The sequence below is a fragment of the Denticeps clupeoides genome, chromosome 6, assembly GCF_900700375.1.
Source record: "Denticeps clupeoides chromosome 6, fDenClu1.1, whole genome shotgun sequence".
Classification (NCBI taxonomy): domain Eukaryota; kingdom Metazoa; phylum Chordata; class Actinopteri; order Clupeiformes; family Denticipitidae; genus Denticeps; species Denticeps clupeoides.
Window position 1 is genome coordinate 5570230 of NC_041712.1, and position 24756 is coordinate 5594985.

The window sequence follows — 24756 nt, forward strand, 5'->3', positions numbered from 1 at the left end:
CTTGCATTTATTTCAGTTTATTTTAAGACTTGAACCTCTCTACTGACTCATTCTTTTCACATAAATATCACATAAATTTGTCGGAGAAAGAATGTGAAAAATCCAAATGTGTAAATTGAAAAACATGCTAACTAATTCATACTTATTTAAAGTTTTGAGGTTTTATGCTGTACTAAAAGTCTAATGACCTCAGAAAACACCTCAGACCCAACTGTTGGGATGTTAAACCTTTAGTTTTCCGTCACGGACAGCAAACAGCAGTCTGTGGAATTAGGGAGGTAGGACTCTGGTACATTTGCCTTAGATAAACAGATTTTTATTTTGCTGCCCAAGGCAATTGACTTTTATTTCCCAATGTATACATTTGATAAGCACAGGGCCTTAGAGCTCAGAATAAATGAAGACTTCAGGACCGGCATGTGTTTGCTGAATCAGAGTAACGTGAGTAACCCAGGAGTAAATGATGGCTGTTCGGGTTTATGAAATGAGGCTGGTGGCCCTTTTATTTCTTACTTTTGTAAATGACTTTGTGAACGTGAAGAAGAATTACACAGTCCCTGTGACTCTGAAATCTGTATGAAGTCTTTTAATGCATTATTCTTAAAAATGGAAAACAAGTTTCGGAGATGGAAACATCCATAAAAGTGTTTCTTGCCGTCTCGTGTCAGGTATTTGCCTCTGGACAATGACAGGTTGCATACATAACTCGAAACCATATTTGGACAGAGCACATCCCACTTTGAAAATTACTAAGTTTCACCCTATGGATCAGTAAGAATTCATTGTAATTTCCATGGCTAGGTTTAAAAAAAAGAAAAAGATACGCTAAGAGAAAGAAAAAATAAAAGACAAATAAAACCTCCCCTGAGGTGATTGACTACTACACTCCATGCAGGTTGTTGCATGCACTCCATCTATGTTTAGTAGAAGAGCTGTCATAGACTCATTCGTTCAAGTTGGGTTGGCAGCTGAACCGAAATCTAGGGAAACACATGTTTCAGGTTTTAGCATGTCAGCATCAACCAGAAAGAAGAAAAACACATAAAAACAGCGACAGTTGATCATGGCCATCGAGGGGAAGGAGATGTGTCGGAGATGATGGAACACAGATGCATATCTTGGAACGCTCTCGCTGCTGCTTTGACGGCAAGGCTCCAGTGTGTGCAGCTGGGGGTTAAACCGAAATGAATGTCTCCCTCATGCGGACTCTAGAAACATCTCTTCTAATACTCACAGATGCATCTTCCACGTGCACTTTTATTTCGCCCTCCATTCCCTCCCACTCACACACACGTTAACCACTCACCATTATTAATATACAGTGTAATAGACACCAAATGGCGCCTGTGTGTGTTTTTTATCTTCACAGTTTCAGCATGTGCATAATATTCATTTGGGTCCTTCATGTCGTACTCCCCTTACCAAAAGGTAAACACATCTCTGAACACGCACACATGCAAACATGCATGCATTCACACACCTTTCATAGGGAACTCCCCAAACTAATGAATGTCACGTGAACGAGACAGGAATGTGGCTCAATGAGCCTCTCCAACAGACCTGCAGTACTCACTTGTGTAGGCTGCTGGTTTGATTGGAGCCAGATTGGCATATATCCTCATGGTAACCATGGTGATTGATCACCCCCTCCCCCCCTCTCTCTCTCTCTCTGTCCAACATCTTCAGACTTGACCCTTTCACAGTGGCCAGGTCAAAAGGAAAGGGCAAAGGTCAGTCCATTGGAGTGCAATTCTGCAGACTCCAGGTAGGTGTTCCAGATGGACGCTTCATAATACACAGAGCAGCCTTCTCACAGATATGACCATCTTCTAGTAAAAAATGTTACGAATAAAGATTTATTTTCTCATATGAACAGGTGAGTTCATTTTTCATTTTATTTTACAATCTATAACAATCTCGCAGTTGAATCTTTTCTAGCAAATTCCAAGAATGGATATGGGGGAGGATATTTTTTATTGCTGAATGTTAAATGAAACACACTTTCACTGACGGGAAAAAGGGTCTGCTGATTTTTTCCATGCACCCATCTAACCTTGACCACAAGGACATGCAGAGGAGAGCTGTTCAAACGTTTCAAGCGAGGAGAAAATCCAAATAGAAACATTATAAAGACAATGGAAGGAACCATCAGAACTCTTGCTGGGGATCAAGTTGAGGTGGGCTGGGATAACATTCAAACTAACTAGAGAAGCACTCTCCTTTTCTCATCATTTTTTTTCTTGAATCGTTCAAATGTACAAATAAGAAAGGAAAAGTAACAGAGGGAAATGAGCCATGAGAGAGAGAGCGAGAGAGAGCTGTCCTCAAATCTAGAATATGCCTCTGTGCCGTTGTGCCTTCACTGTACATCAAGTTACGCTACTGATGATCTAATTCCAGCGTGGCTGGTTTGCATCTAAACAAGTCACGTTTTTCTTTATTAAACGGTAACATTTAAGTTTTAATTAAAAGGCATTGACATCTACCTCCTCTCCCCTGGAGTTCAATGAAAGACGTTTGAAATCGTATATTTTTGCCTTGTCTAAAAGTGAGCACAGTCTTGGAGAAGAGTTCATCTTATTTTGGGACAAATCAATGGTATGTCCAGATTGTAGATTACTAAATTGTGGCTAAATAATTGCACATTAAAAATACAATATAATAATAATAACAACAATAATATTTTTTGCTGTGATTATGGGCTGCATTGTGTTATTTGGTGTCACCAAACAAGAATAAATAAATAATAATAATAATAATAAAATAAAATGGAAACGTAAATGCACATCAGGAATGAAAGTTTTGACAACATGCTTTTGTTCATTTAGAAGCCAATGTCAGCACACAGAGCTAAATATAAAGTTTGCATATTTTGTCATCGTATGAACCCTCTGACGTCTGGCAGCCGTTCGGTCCTGACTGGTTAGTACTGTACTGAGAGGAGAAGGTTTGATGAGTCTGGAGAATGCGTTGGAGTACATTTGTCGGAGGACGTGTATTAATGTATATGTGCGCGAGGGAGAGAGAGAGAGAGAGAGAGAGAGAGAGAGAGAGAGAGCGTGTTGGATAACCTGAGACGCTGTGTGGTTCACTACGGCAGCCACAGAAACAGGGTAGTATAGTGATGTGGACAGGGTGTTGACAGCAATAAGGGGGTGAGGTGGTGGGTGCATTTCATTTTCAATCTCACTGTTTCTTATTTGGCACAAGCCTGACAGCCAAGGCTTCCCTGGTCCCCCTGTCCACCCGACTAACCTCATCCCACTCCCTCGGGGGGGCGAGAGAGGTGGTGCAGGGAGGCTGTGGCTGGTCGTCCACATGCAAAAGACACCTTATGAGCAGCAGCACTGTCCTGAAACCCACACTCTCCGAGGCCGCAACGGTATTGCAGCAGTGAAGCGATGAGCATGAGCTTTTAGACTTTCAGACAAACACAAACACACATGCAGCCTTCTCTTCCTATTTGCAACGGGCCCCTATTTGCATTTGTCAAAATTCCTGTAGGAAAACGTGAAATAAAATAGTAACAGAAATAATAATAATAATAATATAAAATATTTCTGCAAATTATATTCATGTAAACATACATCTTATGTTAAAGTGGTTTATATTGCATGATGAGAGGGGCAATGTCACAGTTCAGATGGGGTTTTGCTCCCAAAAGAACACAACCTGGAAAGGAAAAAGGCCAAAAAGAGGAAACCAAAGAGTAAACGTGTATAAAAAAATGAGGCGTCCATATAAGAAAGGCTACAAAAAACTCCACTGGCCCTCTGGCATCGGCATACAGCAAAAGGCACCACAATATTACTCTATTTTTTTTTCTTTTTAAATTGTGAAAAAATTGGCACATCTTTTTATGCTGTAAATCAAAATGTACATATAAATAGAGTTTTCCCTATAAAAAAAGTCTTTGCTGTTAACTAGTAGACAACTTTTGCTAAAATGAAAATAAATATTTCATTTGTTTAGAATATCTGTCAGTTATATAAAATAAAAATATTTCTTATAGGTGCAGGTCTATAGTATATTGATTTTAGTTTTTTTAGGTTTTTTTTTTGTTTTTTTCTTCTCTCCGTAGGTCTTTTCCGTTCTTCTCCTGCTCCCTCTAGTGGGGCGCAGTGTCCGCTTTGGGCCGCGGGTGCGTCTGTCTGTTCTGTGCGTTCCCGCGAGTGCGCCCCGACGACTGAGAAGTCCGACTGTCGGCCGGTCTGTAGATGGTGGCGGGCTCGATGTTCATGTTCTGCATACTGAGGAAGGGCGTGCTCTCGCCCTCCTCCTCCTCCGACTCGCTGTCCGTCAGGCAGCTCCGTGAGCCGAAGTCCCGTGGCGCCTCGTAGCCGCGCGGCGCGACATGGCCGTTCAGTCTGGACCTCCGCCAGCGCCTCCCTCCGCCCGACGCGCTTCTCTTTGGTTGCTCCAGGGAGGAGAGGTACTCCTGCGTGGTCTCGTACTCGTCATCCTCGGCTAGCCGGTAGGGGCTGGAGGGCAGGCTGCCTGTGCTGTCGTTCAGGTAGGTGCGCCGCTGCTGGCGGTACGTCTCCTGGCGCTGGGCGTCGTGCAGGGGCACCTGGTAGCGGCGCAGCAGTGGCTGGTCGTCCTCTGGTGGGTAGGGGGCGCGGGCCGCAGGTGGAAGGGACATGGCGTGGCTGGCATTAGGCGATGTGATCTGGAAGGTAGGCACCTGCGGGGGCAGTGAATAATGGAAGCCCACGGGCGAGAGGCGCGCCGGCGTGGTCAGGGCGGACACGTACCTGTGCAGGGAGCAGAGAGGATTGTGTTGAGGTTAATGCAGGAAACCGGTTAGTAGGACTGATGCGCCCGTGCCGTTCATCTGCTGATGGATGCATGTTGGCTTCCATCAGCCTATGACGCATGGCGCTGCGAGAATTAAAATATGCACATTAGGACGTAGCAGGTCTGAAGGGCTCAACGGCAAAGGAGAAATTACTGTAAGTGAGCGTGGCCGTAATGAATGAGGGCGGCGTCTGAACGCCGTTAATACCGCACAAGGCCAGATTGATGCCTGCACTAACCGCTTACAAATCCCCTTCTGTTGGTTTACATCGCGCTACGCTCCAATTTCCCGCTTCATCTTCCCCTGGACGGATGAAAGCACGTCGCACATCCCATGCTCCTTGCCCCGTGCCTCCCAGCGAAGCAGGTCTGGAACCGGCCTGGGTGTGGCAGAGGCGGAGCCCGAGGCCAGAGGGCAGCGGCGGCCCAATCAGCTGGCGGGCACATGAGACCTTCTTCACCCGCGAGACAATGTGTTGTTCAGCTCTTGCTGACTTAATGAACCCCGGGCGGCATAAAGCTTCCTGTTGTTTTGATTTATTTATGAATTTTCTTTTTCCAAACTGCAGCTCGCGTCGGCGGGGGTGCAACGTTTTGCCGATTCCGGATTGTAAATACAGCTGGACGTGGGCTAGGTCCCTCTGGCCAAAAACAAACACAGCGCGCTAACGTCACCGCTCCTAACAGGGTGACCTCTCCACCCACGCCATCAAATCCTTCAACAAGCAGGTCTGCTCGAACCTGTCGCTGTGCGGCGAGTCCCCCAGGGAGTCGAAGGAGTCGCCGTACTGCAGGCCGCAGTGGGCGGCGCGCCGGGCCCGGGCCTCCATGCACGCCGGACTGCTGCATTTACTGGTCCCCACGGAGGACGACATCATGCCCGAGGGCGACTCCGACAGCATGCTGTCCGTTCGCTCCAAGCTCCACGTCCGCTCCTCCTGTCTGAAGAAGAGGAAGAAGGCATGGAGGTCAGATGGACAGGTCTCACATTTTCCATGCAAAATGTAAAAAAAAATCAAGCCAACCCATCAAGCCCAAGGCAGATGAAAAGCCATAACCTTGAAGGAGGAAAGAAGAGTCGGTGAGATGGAAACTGGTGACTGGTTACCTGATACATAACCATGGGGGATGGTGAATGGAAGCAGGTCTCTGGGACCAGTTGTGTGTGGTAATGTAAGGCAGGTATCTGTAAGAAAATGAGGACGTTTGATGGGTTCGGGCGGTTACGGGACAGTCAGGAACAGCGGTTGAAGGCGGTCCTTAGGATTTGACAAGTCGGCAGGGTAGGACTGAGAGCTGCTGGACGTACCTGTGAGTGGATGAGTGGGCGTGGGTGGAGGAGTTGTGAGTTCTGGAAGACGCTCGACTGCCGGGAAAAGACACTTCTTCTCCTTGCTGGATGATTTGCTCAGTTGCCGGGATGTTCTTTGAGATGTACTGAAGGGAAGATGGAAGGATTAATTTCTCGATGGCAGAATTCCTGCTCCAAATAAACGAGGAGTTGACTGATGGAAAACTCACATCCACCATAGGAATTTCCTCTGGGCCTGGACCGGGGTGATTGGGTCCATTGGCAAGGTTGCGGTTGGGGTGATCCACGCACATGTTCTGCCTCAGGTGGTTGTGCATCTTCTTCCTCTGTTTCCTGAGGGAGAGACTACAGTGAGGCACCATCAATTTAACAGGCACAAAAACAGAGGGTGACATTTCTCTCGGCCGATGACATGCTCAGAAACGCTCTAGAGTCTGGTCATATGGAAGTCACAGCTCTTGCGACGATACCAAAGAAAGCAAAAAGAGATTAAAGAATTCCGGTGTGTATACATACATATCTGTTGGCGCATTGCTAATAAAAGCCCTTTCTGAATCAGCATCATTTGTTAATGCATTAACCTCAAGATACTTTGGCTTTGGGTCCTATGGATGTCAATGAAGTATTTTTGTATTGAAACAGAACTAAGGACTTACTTGGTTTTGCAGTAGGCGACCACACACACAATGCCCACCACCAGCAGAGCCACACAGATACCGGTGATTGTCAGGACTCTCTTTTGATACAGTTCCTCTGCCTCTGTAGACAGCAGACAGGGAAGAATGTGAGGTAAATTCCTGGCCAGGGTGCTCTGACCCTTCTTTTCTCCTCAGCTTGGGCTCCAAACACTTCCCTTCAACACTGACCCACCCACCCTTCATGTCCAGCTGTGTGACATGTGAGAACCTACCCAACTCCCAATTGTAATTCTCTGTCTGTACTGGTGAACCCTGTGCCTCCAGGCTAAGGCCGACCATATTGCTTTCTTGTCCTAGCTACGAGTGCATGAGCTAAGACTGACTACAGTCTAAGCAGGCTGAGCACTCAACAGACAAGTATGTTAAGCAAGGTCAAAGACGCCGAAAACTACCAGCTGCTGCCCCCTGCTGCCCCACACACTCATTTTACCCTCCAATTCTCTTCATATCGGGAGGATTTGGTTACAACGCTCTTAATTTGAGGTTGTGTCTGCAGTTAAATGACACCAATGGCTGCAGTCGTCAGAAAAATGTATATCCTTCAAATCCACAGCCTGAATAAACAGAGTGTGCTGGCCATGCTGTATATATTTTTCCCAAGTGCTACAGAATGCACGTTATTCAGGGATCAAGGGACCTGACCTCTAAATGACTGGTTTAAAGAGCAAACAAAGCATTTTTAATTGGGTATAAGTTTGAAAAATGACTGAGTTTATGAGTAATCTCTCTTGAACTTGAAACTTGAAATACTTGATACTGGAAAAACTGTAAATGCAGGATCAGGCCACATGCTAAAGGCGACCAGTTTATAGGTCTCCACTTACACTCCTGAGTTTTGCTAGTCTACTTACGTCAGAACAAGGAGCATTATGTCATCAGATCTGCCTGTTAGTAGCTTTGGTCTGAAGGCACAGAGCTGTACAGATTTTACATGTGGCATATGCATGCTTAATTAAGAAGATAACTGATTTCAAGGCGACAGGGAAGTTAATCATTGGATATTATGCCCACTTTTCATCCACCTGAACATCCGCCTGAAAGGTCACTGATCACCCTCATTACAGGTTATGTGTGAGTTCAGGAAGATGCACTTTCATGCGCTGTTTAAGAGTTGGTTCCAAATGTGATTAAAAGCTACACCATCAAGTAAACATCCCAGGTGATGTCCAGGGGGAGGTGGGGCCTGTTATCATGATGGTTTAATTAACAGACACATAATTAAATGGTCTCAAGCACATCTGACACATCACATGCTACTATCAGCAGCAACCAGGACATCTGCAAACACAATGTACAGAAAAGAGCAGAGAGGGGTAAAATGGCGTCATGGCAGATTATGCAGAGATTGGAAATGGAGGGGATGGCACAGAGCGTAAAAGGCGAAGGATGGGATGGAGGACGGAAGGATGGGGTTGGACGCGATCAGGGATGATGTTAGGGACGCGGAAGATGGACACAGAGGAACGAATGACAGAGAAGAAGAGGAGAGGAAGGTACGGGGTGGGGTAGAACACTCTCAGGGCCATTGATTAGAGACTGGAGAGCAGGGCGTCTCATCTGCAGAACCCATCCGTGGAAAAGCGGCCGCATTCAGCCCCATTCGTGCGTGCCGTCGTGTTTTTGGTGGCAACATCAAAGCCGGCGACATGTGTGGCCGCAAATCAGCGCGGGGACCTTTCCTCCATTGTGCTCCTGACAGCCGGGCTTTTAAAAGTCAACAACGTTGCACAACGCGAGTGTGCCGGGGAGGCGAAGGCGAGCACGTGGGAGGACATGCGTGCGTACGTCCAGGTGTGCGGGGTAATTGCGCTCCGCCACTCCAGTCTGCATAAACAGCGACGTGCCGGTCGTAAATAGCCGCCCTGGAATAAAAACGCGCAAAAGAGGGCTCACACGCACACACACACACACACACCCCTCCTATCCTGGCCGGGCCCCAGAGGGCGCGATCGCGATGCTGCCGAGTCAACTCCCGATTCGTGGCGGGGGCCAATTAATTCTGCTGCTGATGAGCAAACGTGTCTCGGTACAGTCAGGCACCCCAGTGGGTTGCAGCACACACACACACACACACACACTCTGTCAACCCCCGACCGCGGGATGGGTTCTGCAGATAAAGGGTTCACATGCTGACACGGGAAAGACGACCTGCTCCGGTGGGTAAGGGCCGACTGACAGATTGATTAGTTAATCCATTAGTTCATTTGCTTTAGAGTCCACCTCAGGGGGAAGGGAGGAGATGGGAGCATGACAAACGAAAGGCGATCTACACAGCTCTACTTAATCTTGCAGTCAGAATGAAGGTTTGGTCCATACCCATAAATTCCAGCCTAAGAGACTCTGCTATTGCAGACAGTAGAGAGAAAGAGAGAGAGGGGGGAAGACAAAAAAAGGGTTTAGAAAAGAGAATATTCCAACATACACCAAAACCACATATGAGCATCATGTGAACGGGAGAACTTGGACTTGGGACTTGAGACAGGTGAGTAGGTTGCATACACAGAGGACAAGACTGGGTTCACAGCATGCAGTAAGTGAGCATCAATCGTGACACAAAACACCCAAAATTACATCTTTCATGCCTAGTGGAAGTGTTACTGGGTTTTATTTACATTTTCATTTTAAAAAGGTAAAATAAAATTTTTACTAAAAGGTCAAATTATTTCATTTAAAGGATCATGAATCCTTCCATTTGATAACATTTGATTTCCTATAATCACTGTGCAGGTGTATGGATTCCTTCAGTTTGGAAGTCATTTATAAAAGCTGATGTGGGTTTTAAGCATGGGTGTGACAGCCACCGTGTGGGGTAATGTGACCCTCAATGTGCTGCAACTATTCTGCATTTGCGCTTGGACAAAAGCGAACGTTTCCGCTGCAAGCGGGATGTAAAAAACAGACAACAGGCCCCCCTCCAACCAAGCACTTCAGAGGAACTTCAGTCTCACACGTGGAACATGAGCTGCAGCGCAGCCATGCTGTTGTCATAGTAACGGGCTTCCAGCGGCCAAGCAGAAGGCTGTGCAGATGTCGGTACAATATTCAGCATATCGGTATCAAATTTAACCACCATATATATTACAGCACAAAAAGTGTCTGGGGACGGAGGACTTCACTCTCTCTGCCATGAAAAGGACTCTAATTGGGCAACATCCACAGCCAAATTTCTGTCATTGTACCACTGCTCTTGCACATGTGTCATTTGTCAGGGAAAAAAAAGTTTAAGGAGCTGAATCTGGTTTAGCACTGAAATGTTGCCAAATTCTATTGTTTGTCATAGGTTGACTATGATCATTATACGGATAATATCGCCCAGTTGACTTACTTTTTTATCGTTAATGTGTTGTGGAAATGGGTGGAGGGGGCAGCAATGTGACTTTCTGTTTAAAAGAGTCTTAAAGTCATTTTTTTCCCCTTGTCATTCATAACTGGACTGAAAGTTAAATGTTGTCATTATCATTATGCAGTATTTTACATTTTATTGGCATTATTCATTTAATTATTTATTTATTTACTATTTATTTAGAAGTGGATACCAAAGGCTGGATCACAGTTTGAACATAAAAAAATATGTATTTACAGTGCTCACATTCAATATAATTTAGATGCATATATTTTATATTCATATATCCTTTATATTGCTGAAGGTTTGAGAAAAAAGCACGACTCCCCCCTAAAAAAGAGAAAACAATCCCAAATTGAGCAACCTCACAATTTAAGACGAGGAAATGTGCACGTATTGTTCTAGCAATCCTTGTGTCAATCTGGGACATGCAATAACACGAAGTCATCTTGACAACAGGAAGCAGGTAAGATAAATTGCTCGACATGACATTGCATGGCTAGGCAACGGGCTTTGTGTCAACTTTGACTTTTTTTAATGTGCCCATCCGTGTTGCCCTTTTATAAATTGCTCCTTCATTGACTGGGTTTATTTGCGGAGGTAAGCTACGCTCAGTCGCGTTCAGGGCTATGAGAAGGTTCCCCAAAAGGTGCCTCCTCGGGGTTCGCCTGCTGCCCTTTCACAAATAAATATGTGTTAACACTGTCTGCATAGCAACGCTGATCCGAGCACAAAGGCGCGATTCTGAGCAGCGCTGGGACGTATAGCTGTGGGGCATGAGCTGTCGAGCTGGAGTCGTGCCTTTGCCTCCCCCTAATCAACGTGTCGGATGTGTTTGGCCGTGATGCCGGCGCTGGGGCAAGTGCTGGGTCAACGTGTACCGAGTCATCCGACACCATGCTGCGGTTGTGAAGGTGGCAAGATGGCAGGGAGTCCCCTCCTTAATGATGAATGGCACATATTTGATTAAGGATCTGCATTATAGCTGCATTTTAGCTGTTGAAAGTGGGAGAATGGTGTGTAAGGAGATCTTAGTTTCAGGCTTCTGAGGAGACAGACTTCTTGGTGACATGCTCTTAGCAATAAGAAAATTGTTCTAGTCAATCATCTTGAGTGAGACTGATTGTAATCTTTTTAAATTTCACTCCTTTTTTAGAATGTTCTTTTACTTCATTGGGAAGACATTTAGAAACTTTGTAATTACACCATTTTACCGTAGAAAAAATTGTTCATGTCGTAAATGACTGGTTGCGGGAAATGTCTGAACTTTATAATTTACTCAGAAAATTGCTATTGTGTGTCATATTTTGTGTATAATGTAACAACTGTTATATGTGTGAGCTGCTCCACTGCGTCTTTTAAATTGTCCCTCTGGGACAAATAAAGTTCTTTGAACTAAATTGAATTTGATTCATCAGTAACAATTAGTCTTGGGTTCCAATGGAGGCCGTGTTCATTAATGCGGGTCTGTCACTTAAAAAACTTCAGTGATTATTAGAAAAACATATTGCAATTATTTTAGTCCCTCTGAAAACTGTTGCACCAATTAAATAAGCAATTTAAACAGGTCAAATTCAGACTGCATTATTCAGTTTGAATACTTTTGCAATAGTTTCAACTCATTTTATTTACAAAAACAAACCCAACCCTACACTTTTGAATGGTAATGTATACATAATACAACCAAGGCATGCAAACATTTATTCAAAATTATCTATATTCACATTAGATTATTTTTGTTAGGTTCAGTTAGATCAAAAAAAAAAAATCAACAAAACAAAACCATGTTTGTATGTATCATAATTTCATAATTATATTAACTCTTGTTATTGCATGCATTTTAATATATATATATATATATATATTAATTGCAGTGTCCCAAGATGAAACACAGAAAAAGCACAACTTGATGGTTTTAGCATTGAGCGCATGCAGTAAACTCACTCATGAGCCAAAGCACGCTCAGCTAATAAAACACAAATAGCCCAATGGACATCACAATACCCAGCATGCAACACTGACATAGGCCGACAAACAGACAGACAGACAGAGGAAGAATTGGACATACTGTAGAAACCGGCCATAACGTAGTTTTGACAGCGATCACCAGTAAATTCATTTGGACACCTGATGAAGAGAAACAAAACCACAGAAAGGAGGGGTAGGGAGGGAGCCGGAGAGGAAGAGAGACAGGGACAGTCAGAGGAGGAGAAAAAAAAAGATAGAAAAGGTAAGCCAGAGAAAGGGAGAGGAGGAGGAAAGCAGAAAAAAAGAGAGAGAAAAGAGAAAAACACGAAATTAGAACAAACAGCAGCACCATGGCCAGAAGAAGCAGGGCGAGCCTTCTGGGGACACCACTGTGCCGGGGCAAGGCCAACAGCAAAGAGGCAGGGGGGTGGCTGGCTGGAGGACAGGCAGCAGTGGGAACCCAGAGACTACCGGCACTCTGTGTGCAGCTGCTGGCTTCATGTGAACATACTTTTATCATTGGGATTATAGGGTGGGGGCATGTACGACCGCAGGGGCTCTCTCTCCAAGCACCGCTGGCCAAAGTATCCGTTCGGACATCTGGGGGAGGGAAGGAGAAGGGTACAGGATGACCAAAGCACATACACTTACACACACACGCACGCACACTTCCTCGGCCTGAACAGATCGATGACGTCCAATGCAGGAAAAGAACAGTGAGTGAAACAACAGTCTCATTTACACACTCAGTGAAGCATGGGAAACCCACAATTAATTCAGCGACATAATCACAATGGCCAAAAAATAAAATAAAATAAGCAATAAATACATAAAAACAGCGACAAAACAACTTCTGTTATCACTCTTGCTCTTCCTTTAGTTAACAGGAGTTTGTTCATGTTCTACTGCTCAATGCATCAGAGCTCATCTCATATTATTAGTCATTATGAAGAAATATCTTCCCATTCTGCACTGACCACTTCACACTTCTCTGTAACCTTATTATGGATCAGACGGTTTCTGAAAGAGAGTGACTAAATTGCTGCTAATGGAATAATAATGATAAAAAAAAACAGATCTGTTAACTGTTTCAGTCTTGATTCATTAGCATATACTGCATAGCATTAAACAGTGTTGAAGATCAGTCATGTGACCAACGGGTCACGTGACAAACCCGTAATTAAGATGAAGATTTTACTGTGATTAATCCTGCCCTAATAACGCACTATAACCTGCACAGAGCTGGCGCTGAATTATTCAGCTTCCAACAGTCCCCCTCCCACACACACACACACACACACACACACACTCCAACAAGACACTCGCTTCCTGTGAGCGCTTTTATTCCACCTTCCCTTCCCTCACACAAAGGCCATGTCGCCGCCTGGCACTGTGCTTGGCAGCAGACTGAAGGACCTGTTAATGTCAACCAGAGAAAAATACCAGAGAGAACACTCACACACACACACACACACACACACACACACACACACACACACACACACGGTGTAGCTATCCAGCCATCACAGGGTATATTGGAAACTATAACGAAACAAGCTGTCACAGTGCTGCAACCTGTCATTCCTTCGGAGTGCTGAGACGGTGTTCTCTTTATAAACACAGTTCATGAAGAGAGCTCATTATTCAGGGGACACAGGCATTTACTGTCTTCAGCTGAAAAGAATGGGGGTGAATCATGAAATTATAGTAACAATATATCATATTGGAAAAGTGCATTGTCAGGCATGTTTTGATTTGCATTGAATGATTTGGCAGGTTCAATGAGAATTCCTAACAGAATCCAGGACACAACAAGAACATGTTCCATGAAACTGCAAGCTTGTAGAGCTAATCTCGGAGGAAATTAGAAATGGTGAGTGAAAAGCACCATGGGGGGGGGGGTAGGATTAGCCAAAATGCTGTCTCTATTGCAGACACACTCGGAGCAAGAAACACTGAAGTCAAAGGTCACAGAAACAATAGAGACAATAGGCCCTGAAATCTGCACTACCATGCCTCAGGCCCAAGCAATTCAACTTGACAAGCTTTACTGGCGACACTGCCAAAGCTGATCATTTTTCAAACTGGATTATAATGAAAAAGAAGTTAGAAAAAAGTTCACAAACCACAACAGAACAAAGTTAAAGTCATGGTTACAGCAAATGAATCTCTATAACTGTATTTATACTACATGTACCATTTTACCGGTAGATTTCTGAGTCTCACTTATTTCACAATTAATATTAAAAAGTATATATATATATATCACAGATCAGGGGATTAGGGATGGGTAAAATATATGGGCCAAAATATGATATTATCGCAATTATTGGTTTATAAAATGAACATGTTGGAAATGCACTATTGGCCAAAGGGAATGTAACACACAACTCAGTTTCAATTTAATTCTGTGAACAAAAAGATTTATTGGATTTGTGGTGACCAGCATGTTGCATGTGAAACCAAAAAAAAACCTACAGTCTCTGTATGATGTGAAACTTGAGAAGAATACTGCCTTGCGTGGTCTTGTGTTAGTCCTGTTTGCTATGCACGGCTTGTGGTGGTATTCCATGTCAACACATGTTGCAATCCTATCACATTTTTCCTCCCACCTATTATAGGGATACAACAATACAAGCATGGAATATTGAACCGACGCTATGGGCTAAAACCAAAATTCCAAAATATGATGTAGTCCAAAAATCTGCAAATTCGGTCACAGCTTCCAACATGTTCATTGCTGAAAAAACAACACAGAGTACAACTCGCCAGTTACCTGAACGTAAACCGACTGGAATAAGCGCAAAATATCATATCGGGCACCACCTACCAGTATTGTGCTTTTTGTCTAGATCATGAATGTTAGATTTTTACACTTGTTCAGAGCCATCTTATTCATTATAAAAAGTAGACCATGAATGTATTGTTACCCGAGTGAGTTAATCTTGAGTACTCGGTTCTGAGTGCTCAAATCAGTGGACGCTCGCTCTCTCTCTCTCCCTCTCTCTCTTTCTCTCGCTCGTTTACCCAAGCAGAGGTCATTGTAATGATAAATGTAATTTGCAAAATGCCTCCCTACCACGAGCAAAAAAAAGAAAATGTCCTGAGAACAATAACTCAGCAGCAACATGGTACGTGTGGCGACGCTAACAGTGATGAGAACCGGACGACTGGTGCACCCCCCGTCCTGGATGCTGCAGCAGAAACTCAACACTTCCTGTCAAAATGGGTTCTAACAGTTTTATCTTCCCACAGGGTTCCCTGAATCTCAAGCATTACGACCTGTCCGCGGCTTTTTCCTAATAATATTTCATCATTTAACAAGGACACACCCACAGGACGAGCGGCCAAAAATATTGGGTGGAGTAGAAGTGGAGTAAATCCGCCGTTTATGTGCAGAACTTTATTTCTTTATTTATTTTTGGATGCAGAACGATGTGAGAACACGGCCAGCGAGCCAATCCAACATCAGAAGCGGGCCCGGTCTCAATCTGTCACCGCGATATGAATCTACGGCGTAATGACCATGTTTATAACAAACTGGCTATATATAGCCCCCCACTCTTAATCATCTGGAAATGTTTGGGGGGGGGGAGCAAACGGTGAAGCATTTCAAAAAGCGGCCGATAAAAATAAAGCTGATCTCAGCTACACTGCATCCGTGGCGCATGGAAGCGCCCCAGCGCCAGTGACAGGTCACCCCACCCGCCGGCCGCCACGCCCTGCACAACATGCACACCTGTACCGGCCCTGGGGCGCTCGGACCTCCTCGTGTGACCGCTCCGGCTCGCCGAGGAACTTTATGTTTCCGATTGAGGGAGCCGGACATAAATAAGCGGGCAGCTGTCGGCCGGACTTGTTCGGCCGGTGAGTAATATCCATGGAGGACTGGCCTATATTGAATGAGATGGCTTTGGGGCAACAATTCCCTGCAGGCCCTGACTGCATTATGTGCCTTTGCTGGACCCGTGCCGGCCTCGTGAGTGAATTAGCTGTAGCAATTGAGTTATTGCCCCCTTCAATTTGTACGGCGCGTATTGAATGGATGTTGCAGCCATGTATTCGCTGCTCACTTGCTGCTCGGCCGAGCGCTGTTCCACGCACAGGTAATCCAGTACATGTGCAAACACACACACACACACACACACACACACACACAGATTAAATTGCAGCTGGTCCGAGGACGTCGGCAGGCCCTGTCGACATCTGAGGAGGAAAATGTTGTGAAATGTTATAAAAGACGTGAGCTGGTGAGAACCGATGCATATAAACACACTTATGCACCTGTTCATGCGCACCACACACACACACACACACACACACAGATGTATACAAACAATGACACGCGCACACACACAAATACCCACTCAAATCTCCCAGCCAAACAGAGCATCTTCGAGATCTTCGGCTTGCTGTCCCGCTCTGGGTAGCTACTTGATCTCACGGTTGGTAATGGATTGTTTCTATAATCAAGAGGAAAATGTTTTTTCTCCTCAAAACAAAATGTCCTCAGCATCCTTGATTTAAAAGCGTCTGTGTAAACCTGCTCCGTTCTTCGGCGAAACTCAAATGTAAGCAACGACCCTATTTACCTTGTGGGCGGCCTCAGGCTAGCGTAAATATTTGTTCCACGGCTAAACCAGTGTGACATGGCATTTTAGAGCCATTTTTAATGCGCCAAGCATGGCCCATCAGTGGGGAGCAAAGACAGGTCCCGTCATTACCGTAGCAGCGCAATCATGCGACATCCGTACCCGTTAATCAACTTACACTGAGGAGAGATGGCCGGAGGGGAAAAGAGCGAAGGAGGCATGATACCTATCATCCTCATCATTCAATTAAAAAAATAATAACGCTCATCATTTCAAAATATCATGGAGTAAAACACGGGTAAACTGAACCTTTGAAATTATCCATGAAAACCGTGCAAAACAAAAACCAAAAAAAAAAAACAGGATTCTTTAGCAGGAGTGTTTAGGGTTTAGTAGAGATGAATGTATTTCGCAGAACCTGGCAAAGCTGAAAATAATCAGAACAACAACATAATCCCAACTTGGATGCCTTCTTTTTCATAAGTTGCCTAAAGAAGCTTGATAGCTGTGGTTAATTAAATAAAAATAAAAAGTACTTGATGTACTCTGTGCTGAGGTCGTGAAGGTGAACTCTGGTGTCAGTTGGAGTGTCAACATTGCGGCTTGGAAATGAGCACAAGGGTCTAACACAGAGTTTCATCGCGAGCAAAACCGGCATGAAGGAGCACCGCACATAAAAGACATCAATTCGTGGGAGGAATCGTGCCAGAGGAAGAGGAAGGATACTCACTTGCACGAGAGCTGATTTATACCATGTATGAAGTAACAGTCACCGCCGTTCACGCAGTAGGCTTTCTCTGTGTCGTTGCATCTTCTTGCATGACCTGAGCCCGGAGACAATGTGGTGGTTACTAAAGAGATGGGAACAGAAATAAAAAAAGTCATTTTCGTTCTTGTCAGATCTGGGCAATATCACCTAGGACTGAAAATGAGGACTCGGAAGGACAGTTGGTAAGGACAGTTGTTGAAACCTTTGGTACAATAACAGTTCTGTTTTTCCTGTCGCTATAATTACATCATATCAGAAGACACTAAAATCACATTCTACAGTTTCTACATGTATGGGCATCATTTTGATGGTTTGTTAATTGGTTAATTATTCTAATAATTTGTCATTTGTTGACATATATATACAGTCCAGGCCAAAAGTGTGGACACACCTTTTTCTTTATCTTCCTAACCATTTACGTTGGTAGATTCTCACTGAAGGCATCAAAACTATGAATGAACACATGTGGAGTTATGTACTTAACAGAACGTGGGGTGAGCTGGACTGCAGAGTGAAGGCAAAGGGGCAACAAGTGCTAAACACCTCTGGGAACTCCTTCAAGACTGTTGGAAAAGCATTTCAGGTGACGACCTCTTGAAGCTCATCGAGAGAATGGCAAGAGTGTGCAAAGTAGTAATCAGAGCAAAGAAACTAGAATATAAAACATGTTTTCAGTTATTAAGTACATAACTCCACATGTGTTCATTCATGCCTTTTGATGCCTTCAGTGAGAATCTACCAACGGTCATGAAAATAAAGACACATTGAATGAGAAGGTGTGTCCAAACTTTTGACCTGTACTCTATATAAGAGAGAGAGAGATCAAAAAAGCAATACAGCATTTAGAAAACAATATAAACCACATGTTTTTGGTAAATATGATGAGATGATGATGAGTGATGAGAGCGTCAGTACACAGAGCACACCATGATCAGACGATAACATTCATAGCTGCTTTGTCACAGTGGATGAGAACAGTTTATGTCACTCTTCAGTCATGTACACACAGAGCACTAACGTATCCAGCCAGTCCTAGAACAATGAGAGGCTCTTAGTGGGAAAATCTTGCAGTGTATCTGCACTGATGCCATCTTGAGACGTTCACATATGCTAAGATAAACTGCATGAAGGGCCTCTTGTGTCCCGGCAGAATCAAGCACTAGGGACAAGGCTGAAGCTGCACACTCGTAACACGGCACCATTATTTCTGGAATCTGAGTCAGAGTTGACTCCACATGACAATTTATTGCAGGAGCTGAAATGCATCACAACAAGACATTGAATCAGAAGTTACAGATTCCTATCGGAGGCTGTTTTCTTCACATCTGCATAGTTTGTAGTCCAATTCACCGTGACCTTCCACATGAGGCTTTAACAACAAACAGAGGATTCCATGCACCAGCCCTCCCATTTCCTTGTGATGTCCCCACGATTTGTTTGTGTGTTAGAATATATAGTGTAGAAATCAAACTCCTGTCCACCCACACCTCATTATCTCACAGGTCATATTCGTGACTTGAAATCACTAGTGTCCCAATAAAATTTCCTCCTAAAGACATCCTGGCTAGCTTCTTATCTTACTTCATCTCATCTCAGATCAGGAAGTTCTACTCCATCCAATTCCACTTGGATTCACCCATTGATAATGAGATTAACATACATTAATGAATTCAGGGACTTATGCAGAGCAAGTGGGCTGTAGGAGCCAGAGCCAATGGTAGATTCATGCGGCAGGGAAGCCCTAATCAGCATTTGTCATCAAACCGCAACACATCATTAGGGTTATAAACCTCTCATTGAATAAACTGTGCCTGTTGACATGCCACGGGGTGAGTAAAAAGGGTGGCCAGTGAAAGTGCTTTTACCTGAAGTTAGTTAGAACGTTACCAGGTTAAGAAAGTTTCTGTAATCCTTTACCATGGGTGTGTGCTGCTCTCCCATCAGAGGACAGTTTGTTCTCAGAAGATGCCTGGGGGTGGGGGAAGTGTTTGCCTGGTGTCCCCTGAGGACACGAAACCCCTGGGCACGTGCCCAAAGGGCCCTGGTTAACCCGGCCGTGACTCCTAGATCCCCCCAACAATGGCACGTCAGAGGTTATAAAGCACAACACTGGCGACATGTTGACATTACATAAGATCGGGACTGCTTAGTTCGCGTTTCCTCTGAATTTGTCCGACGCTTTGAAAATTAATAGAGCGGCATTGGCACAGAAACACCAGTCAGGAATTTCACAGGGACCGTCTCCGCTGCAGAGCTGAGAAATAAAATATATCACCCTTCCCATTCTTCTGGCTTCACCTCTCCAACTCACTCATTCATCACTTCTTCTGCTCGACGATGCTATATGCGGCCTGTCCACTTCTCTATGTGGACAAATAGACCATCGGTTCCTGCTGGGATAACTGCAGCACGTCCACATCTGGAAAACCAAGAGGTTCAAGAAAAGGTTCTCTCCAGAGGTCATAAATGCAAATAAAGGCTTTTTTGTTTTGCTATTTTATAAACGTGAATTATACACGTCTAGTCTACTTGTGTGTCTTTGGGTATTAGAATCCATTTTTTCCAGGATTGTGTAAACTTATATTTGGTGATCCCATTTTCTTATTATATACACACTGTTTGGATTCGCTCTGCAGCATGACGTGTACTTACCAACACCCAAGTGAATGTTTTTTTTTTTTTACACCTTTTTTTCCTCCATGTGCCTAATTATCACTTCCACCCGAATGAAAAAAAAAGGGTTTGTTCCAAAGAACTACATTAAATACAGCAGCAACATGACACGCGGCAAGTTGCACAACGTACGCGGAGCAGAAGCAGCCGTGAGGGTTGGCCGTGCTCCAGCTGGTTGCTGGGAGGCGCACGCTCTCCCCTGGGTGCTCCCAGCCACCGCCACCCATGCCCCTGCACCAGGAGAGAGCGTCTGAACAGGCCTCGGCACTTGTTTACCAGAGAGGAGTACTAATGACGTGGGTTAACCACAGCACACAGCCTCGGTGCGAACGTGCGAGGGAGACGAATTATCAAGACAACAGTTGGAGGGGCGGGTGCGGGTGGGGGGTGTCTCCCGGGAGGAAATCTCATTGAGCTGTGAGCTATGATCCCCCTCATTCATAATGTCAGCTACATGTGCAACACATGTACCATATATCCTCTTTTTAACATTCAGAGAGAGCTGGGTGTTTTTTTTTTATTATCACACTCAAAAATATGCTTAGAGGATTTCTAGAGTATCTGGCCTATATTTTCTTTGTGATTTCACAAATGCTATGAATACAAAAAAATGCACTTGCTGTGGGTGAACTGAACTGCCTAACAAAAAAAAATTATTAAATACACTTACATAAAAATGATGCCTTGCAAGTGTAACGCAATGGATGCAATTTGAGTACGAGTTTCTTCAAAATACCACCCGTTGTCTTGATCGCGGCAGATTCACAGCATCCTCTTCAGGAATTCTTGGACCCTGCCAGGTCCTATTCAAGCATGGGGAGTGTAAATCACCCGAAGTCAGCATCTCATGGCGTTGCTCATGCCTGTGGAGACGAGGCCGTGGTCATGGTGTCCGGACACTTCCTCCGTTAACGGCGCCCATCACTGTCATGTTTACGACTATGACTATGCCGGAGATGCCATATCTGCTCCAGTCCAGGGCACATAACTGCTCTTCAGTCTCCTGCGCTCTTGATGTGGCCATTCTCTCACCGCTGGCGGTCTCTAATGGAACATTTGGTTTCCCTTTGACAATCACAAACGGTTTTCACTGAAAAGCGGACTCATCTGTGGAATCCGTGTTCCTTGGAGGAGGATTAGACTTGATCCCCCAAAGTGCCTCAAAATAGGGTTTTGCCACAGATGTTATATGCACATATGAGTGTGCATAAAAATTGATAGAGGGTAAACACATGAGGAGAATGCTGAAAAAATAACAATGGCGTGTGTGTGTGTGTGTGTGTGTGTACATGCAGATAGCTGGACTGTCTTCATCAAGTATTCTGTGATTTCTCCCCAAGCGCTGTACCTTAAAAATGCCAAAAAAGTCCTGAGTCAGCCGATTTGGTGAGAAGGAGAAGCAGCAGGAGGGGGTATTTGGACCCGGCATGTAAATGAAGTGGTGCTCACCGTAACCTGGAGCCTGGCACTTCGCTTCCAGAGAGTTCCAAGTGGGCTAGGCGAAGGTTGTCTGAAGGTTTCTGCAGGCCTGTTACCACAGGTCGCATTTCCCACATTCTGCATCGCAGCTTAAACTCGTTTTCCACTCTCATCACACCCTGCAGCTAAAGTGTTAGTTTATTCCTCAGGGTTATATCAGGGTTTTCAGACTTATTTCAGTCTTGCAGTAAACTTGCACAGCTGACCCTTTAGGCTAGGAACCTGTCAGGCCTGCTTGTTTTCTAGTCCCACACTAAGATTATTTCGCCGGCTACAACAAGGATTCTTCTCCACACCACAGAGTGCCTGCACATTTGGTTGGACGTTTGGTACTGTAAATTAACCTTTTAAAGGATGTTGTTCCTGCTGGACCTAAAGGTGTCTGCGGGTGGGTCCAGTAAAACTGCTTTGGTGCGTGTGTACACCACATGTGCAGACGAACCATAGAGCTGGCATATTTAAAAGAACATCTCATCAGAGGACAGAGCTATAACAGATTTAATAAAAGACGGAGTCATGAGTGACGCATGAAGGAAAGCAAGCGCCGATCCCCATCTGTGCAGAGGATGAGATCCAGCATGAACTGGACAGAACTAAAACAGCCCAGAAGGTTTTACAGGAAACACCGCAGTGCATGAAGTAGTTGGGCTGGTCTAACCACAACCCAGACCATTTGCACTTCACAGCATCAACAGCAACAAAATAAACGTTTAATTTACCTGCACATACAGTAGCGTTTTTATTAGTTCACTTGCATATAACTATAATTATGGGTTTTCAGCACAAACTGAAATGCAAATACATAAAAAAATTTTTTTGAGTTTTTGACCATGTAGAGGTGATATAATATGGTGCACTAAAAGAAACTGATTTTGATATTTTTAATGCTGATTTTGATATTTTTACTATGCTCTATTCAATGTTCACAAATGTCATAGTTTTCAAGAAAGTGCTGATTATCTATCTTTGTATGGAAATGTAGGACATATTGACATGAAGGGAACTTAAATCATCCTGAATCGTCCTGCCATTTTAAATGTATTTTATAAAAAACATCCCTATCTTTTTGGTGGAAAATACTAAGAGACAATTAAAAAGTGGCTGGGTAATAGTCCCCTATTATGAAAATTTCACTTTGGGAGATTATTTAAAATTAGTACAAGTACGGACATAAGTAATACAAATTAATACAGTCAGATCTGAAATTTCATCATAAGGGGAAAGTTTACTTCCCCTTTCTCATGCTTTTCCGCCCAGAGAATTTCCCACCAGTCCCCTAAAAAAGAGGCTCCAGCACCCATCATGGCTTGAAAACCAAACATTGTGGTTGGTGAAAGTGAACTTTTATATGCCACCTCTCTCCTCCTCATTAGCATTTAAATAAAAAACTGTTTTCAGAATAAGGGACCTTTAAGGGATCAGGATCAGTTTTATATTCTTAACTCCTGAAGTCAATATTATAGTTACATAAGTGAACACTACACATGCACTACCTATAACACCAAGAACATCAGCCACACACCTAACAAAGACACATTGCGCTGATTTCACATCACTTATTACAGGATGTACAAAGTCAATTGAGCAAACATAGCCGGCAGATATTTTGTCAGGTGAAAATTGGGGTCAAATGTTGTGATAATCATTTCAGGTCATCGACCATCCTGCAAGTTGTGCTGTGGGTAACAACACCAGCCTGTTGAGATTCATGCCCTGCTCCATATGGCACACAGTGTACACATTGTTCTACATGGAAGCCCAAAAACAAAAGTTCAAGCTTTCAGACACGCCATGGGTCTAACTGATTAAGTTTGTAAAGGCAAAGTAGATTCCCCAGCAATGTCAAGCTAATGCGATGGCCATTGCCTCAACCCCCAAAAGTTATTTTCCATGTGAGGTCTTTGTGGAGTAATAGACTTCCAGACCCAGGATAAAGTAGCTCGACTGAGCAAACCCCAAAGCTGAGTCACTTTCACCTTTTCATCCCCCAGATTTGTCCTGCAAGCCTAGACTCCGAGTTTGATTAATCCTTCATGGCCCAAGAACTGAGAAGCAAGAATGGGAGGGGAGAAACAAGGGCCATCTGGAACCCTTCATAAACATGTCCATCTAACTACATTCTCCAAAGGGTTCTAGGAAGGTCGTAAAAATGAAAGGAGAAGGTCCCTGATGGTCTGTGTGTTTTCTTTTCCTTTTTTTTTTGTGGGGGGAAGGGGGGATTGCTGAGCAGGGCTGGCATGCAACCATCACATCTTCAATCTTCCTTTAAAAGCTGCCGCACAATTGCCAGCTTTTACTCCGGGTATTTCGAGTGATGCACTGCTGTGCAAGACATCCCTAATACAGCGGGGAATGGATGGGGGCACTTACGTCCAGCTTTCGAACCAGACACCATAGCGATGAGTCGGAATCGAGCACCCGGCCCCTCCCCACGCGTCTCCCCATCTCATGCGTGTAAAACGTCTGGAGACGACAACGGCCGGGACAAAAGGAGGTCGGAAAGGAGACTCCGCTGACAGATGAAACGGGAGTGGGCTAGCGGTGGCGCGGACGTAAATATCCTAGCAAAACCCAGCCAGTGTCGGCATCCCCCTTGGCCTGCCCCGTCTGCAGGGAACGGGGAAGATTTCTCCTCTTACAGCTGTGGCAGGGATCTCTTATCACTCTGCTAGGGGTCACAACGCGTTGCATGCATTCTTTGTGATTTTGTCTGCGGTTTCCATGATGCGAAACATCCCGCTTTTTTGACACGGGGGTCCTCGCAAGTTTTTCGGTGATTTGGAGGGATCTCGGTTTCCCGTCTGGCCGCGCTTGATAAAAAAAAGAGCTAGTGAAGATGGACAATGAAGAAATGCATTTTTTTTGCTACGCCTTGTAGTCTGGTGCTGTAAACAGATGAACGGGGACCAGGGTCAGGGAGGGCTGCAATGAATCTCCACAAATAAACAGACATCAGAGCGCAACATCCAAAACCTTCCACACTTCGTGTTTGTGTGTACACAGCTCTCCAATAACTCGCAGGGTTCAAAGCAGGCTAATAAGGCACCGACACATCATTGACGGAAGGATCCTCAATCACAGCTCCGGCACAGGGCCAGCCGCAGAACACAGTCTTTTCCAAGAAA

At 44.5% G+C, this 24756-nt stretch overlaps 1 protein-coding gene across 7 annotated transcripts in view; it reads right to left on the reverse strand.

Annotated features, from left to right (window-relative positions):
• Positions 1–571: 571 nt before the first annotated feature.
• nrg2a (neuregulin 2a) overlaps positions 572–24756 on the reverse strand; it is a 73706-nt gene continuing 49521 nt past the window's right edge. For 2 of the 7 annotated variants that reach the window (XM_028982423.1, XM_028982422.1), the window contains exons 4-11: positions 17441–17561; positions 12630–12718; positions 6766–6868; positions 6319–6454; positions 6107–6234; positions 5906–5983; positions 5539–5739; positions 572–4754 (exon numbers count right to left, since the gene is read on the reverse strand). In XM_028982423.1, the coding sequence (XP_028838256.1) occupies positions 4109–4754; positions 5539–5739; positions 5906–5983; positions 6107–6234; positions 6319–6454; positions 6766–6868; positions 12630–12718; positions 17441–17561 (1502 nt within the window). In that variant the 3' untranslated portion in view covers positions 572–4108. Of the gene's footprint in view, positions 4755–5538; positions 5740–5905; positions 5984–6106; positions 6235–6318; positions 6455–6765; positions 6869–9123; positions 9148–12218; positions 12278–12629; positions 12719–17440; positions 17562–24756 lie in introns of all 7 variants that reach the window. The other 5 variants (XM_028982424.1, XM_028982419.1, XM_028982425.1 and 2 more) reach the window with 5 other exon arrangements.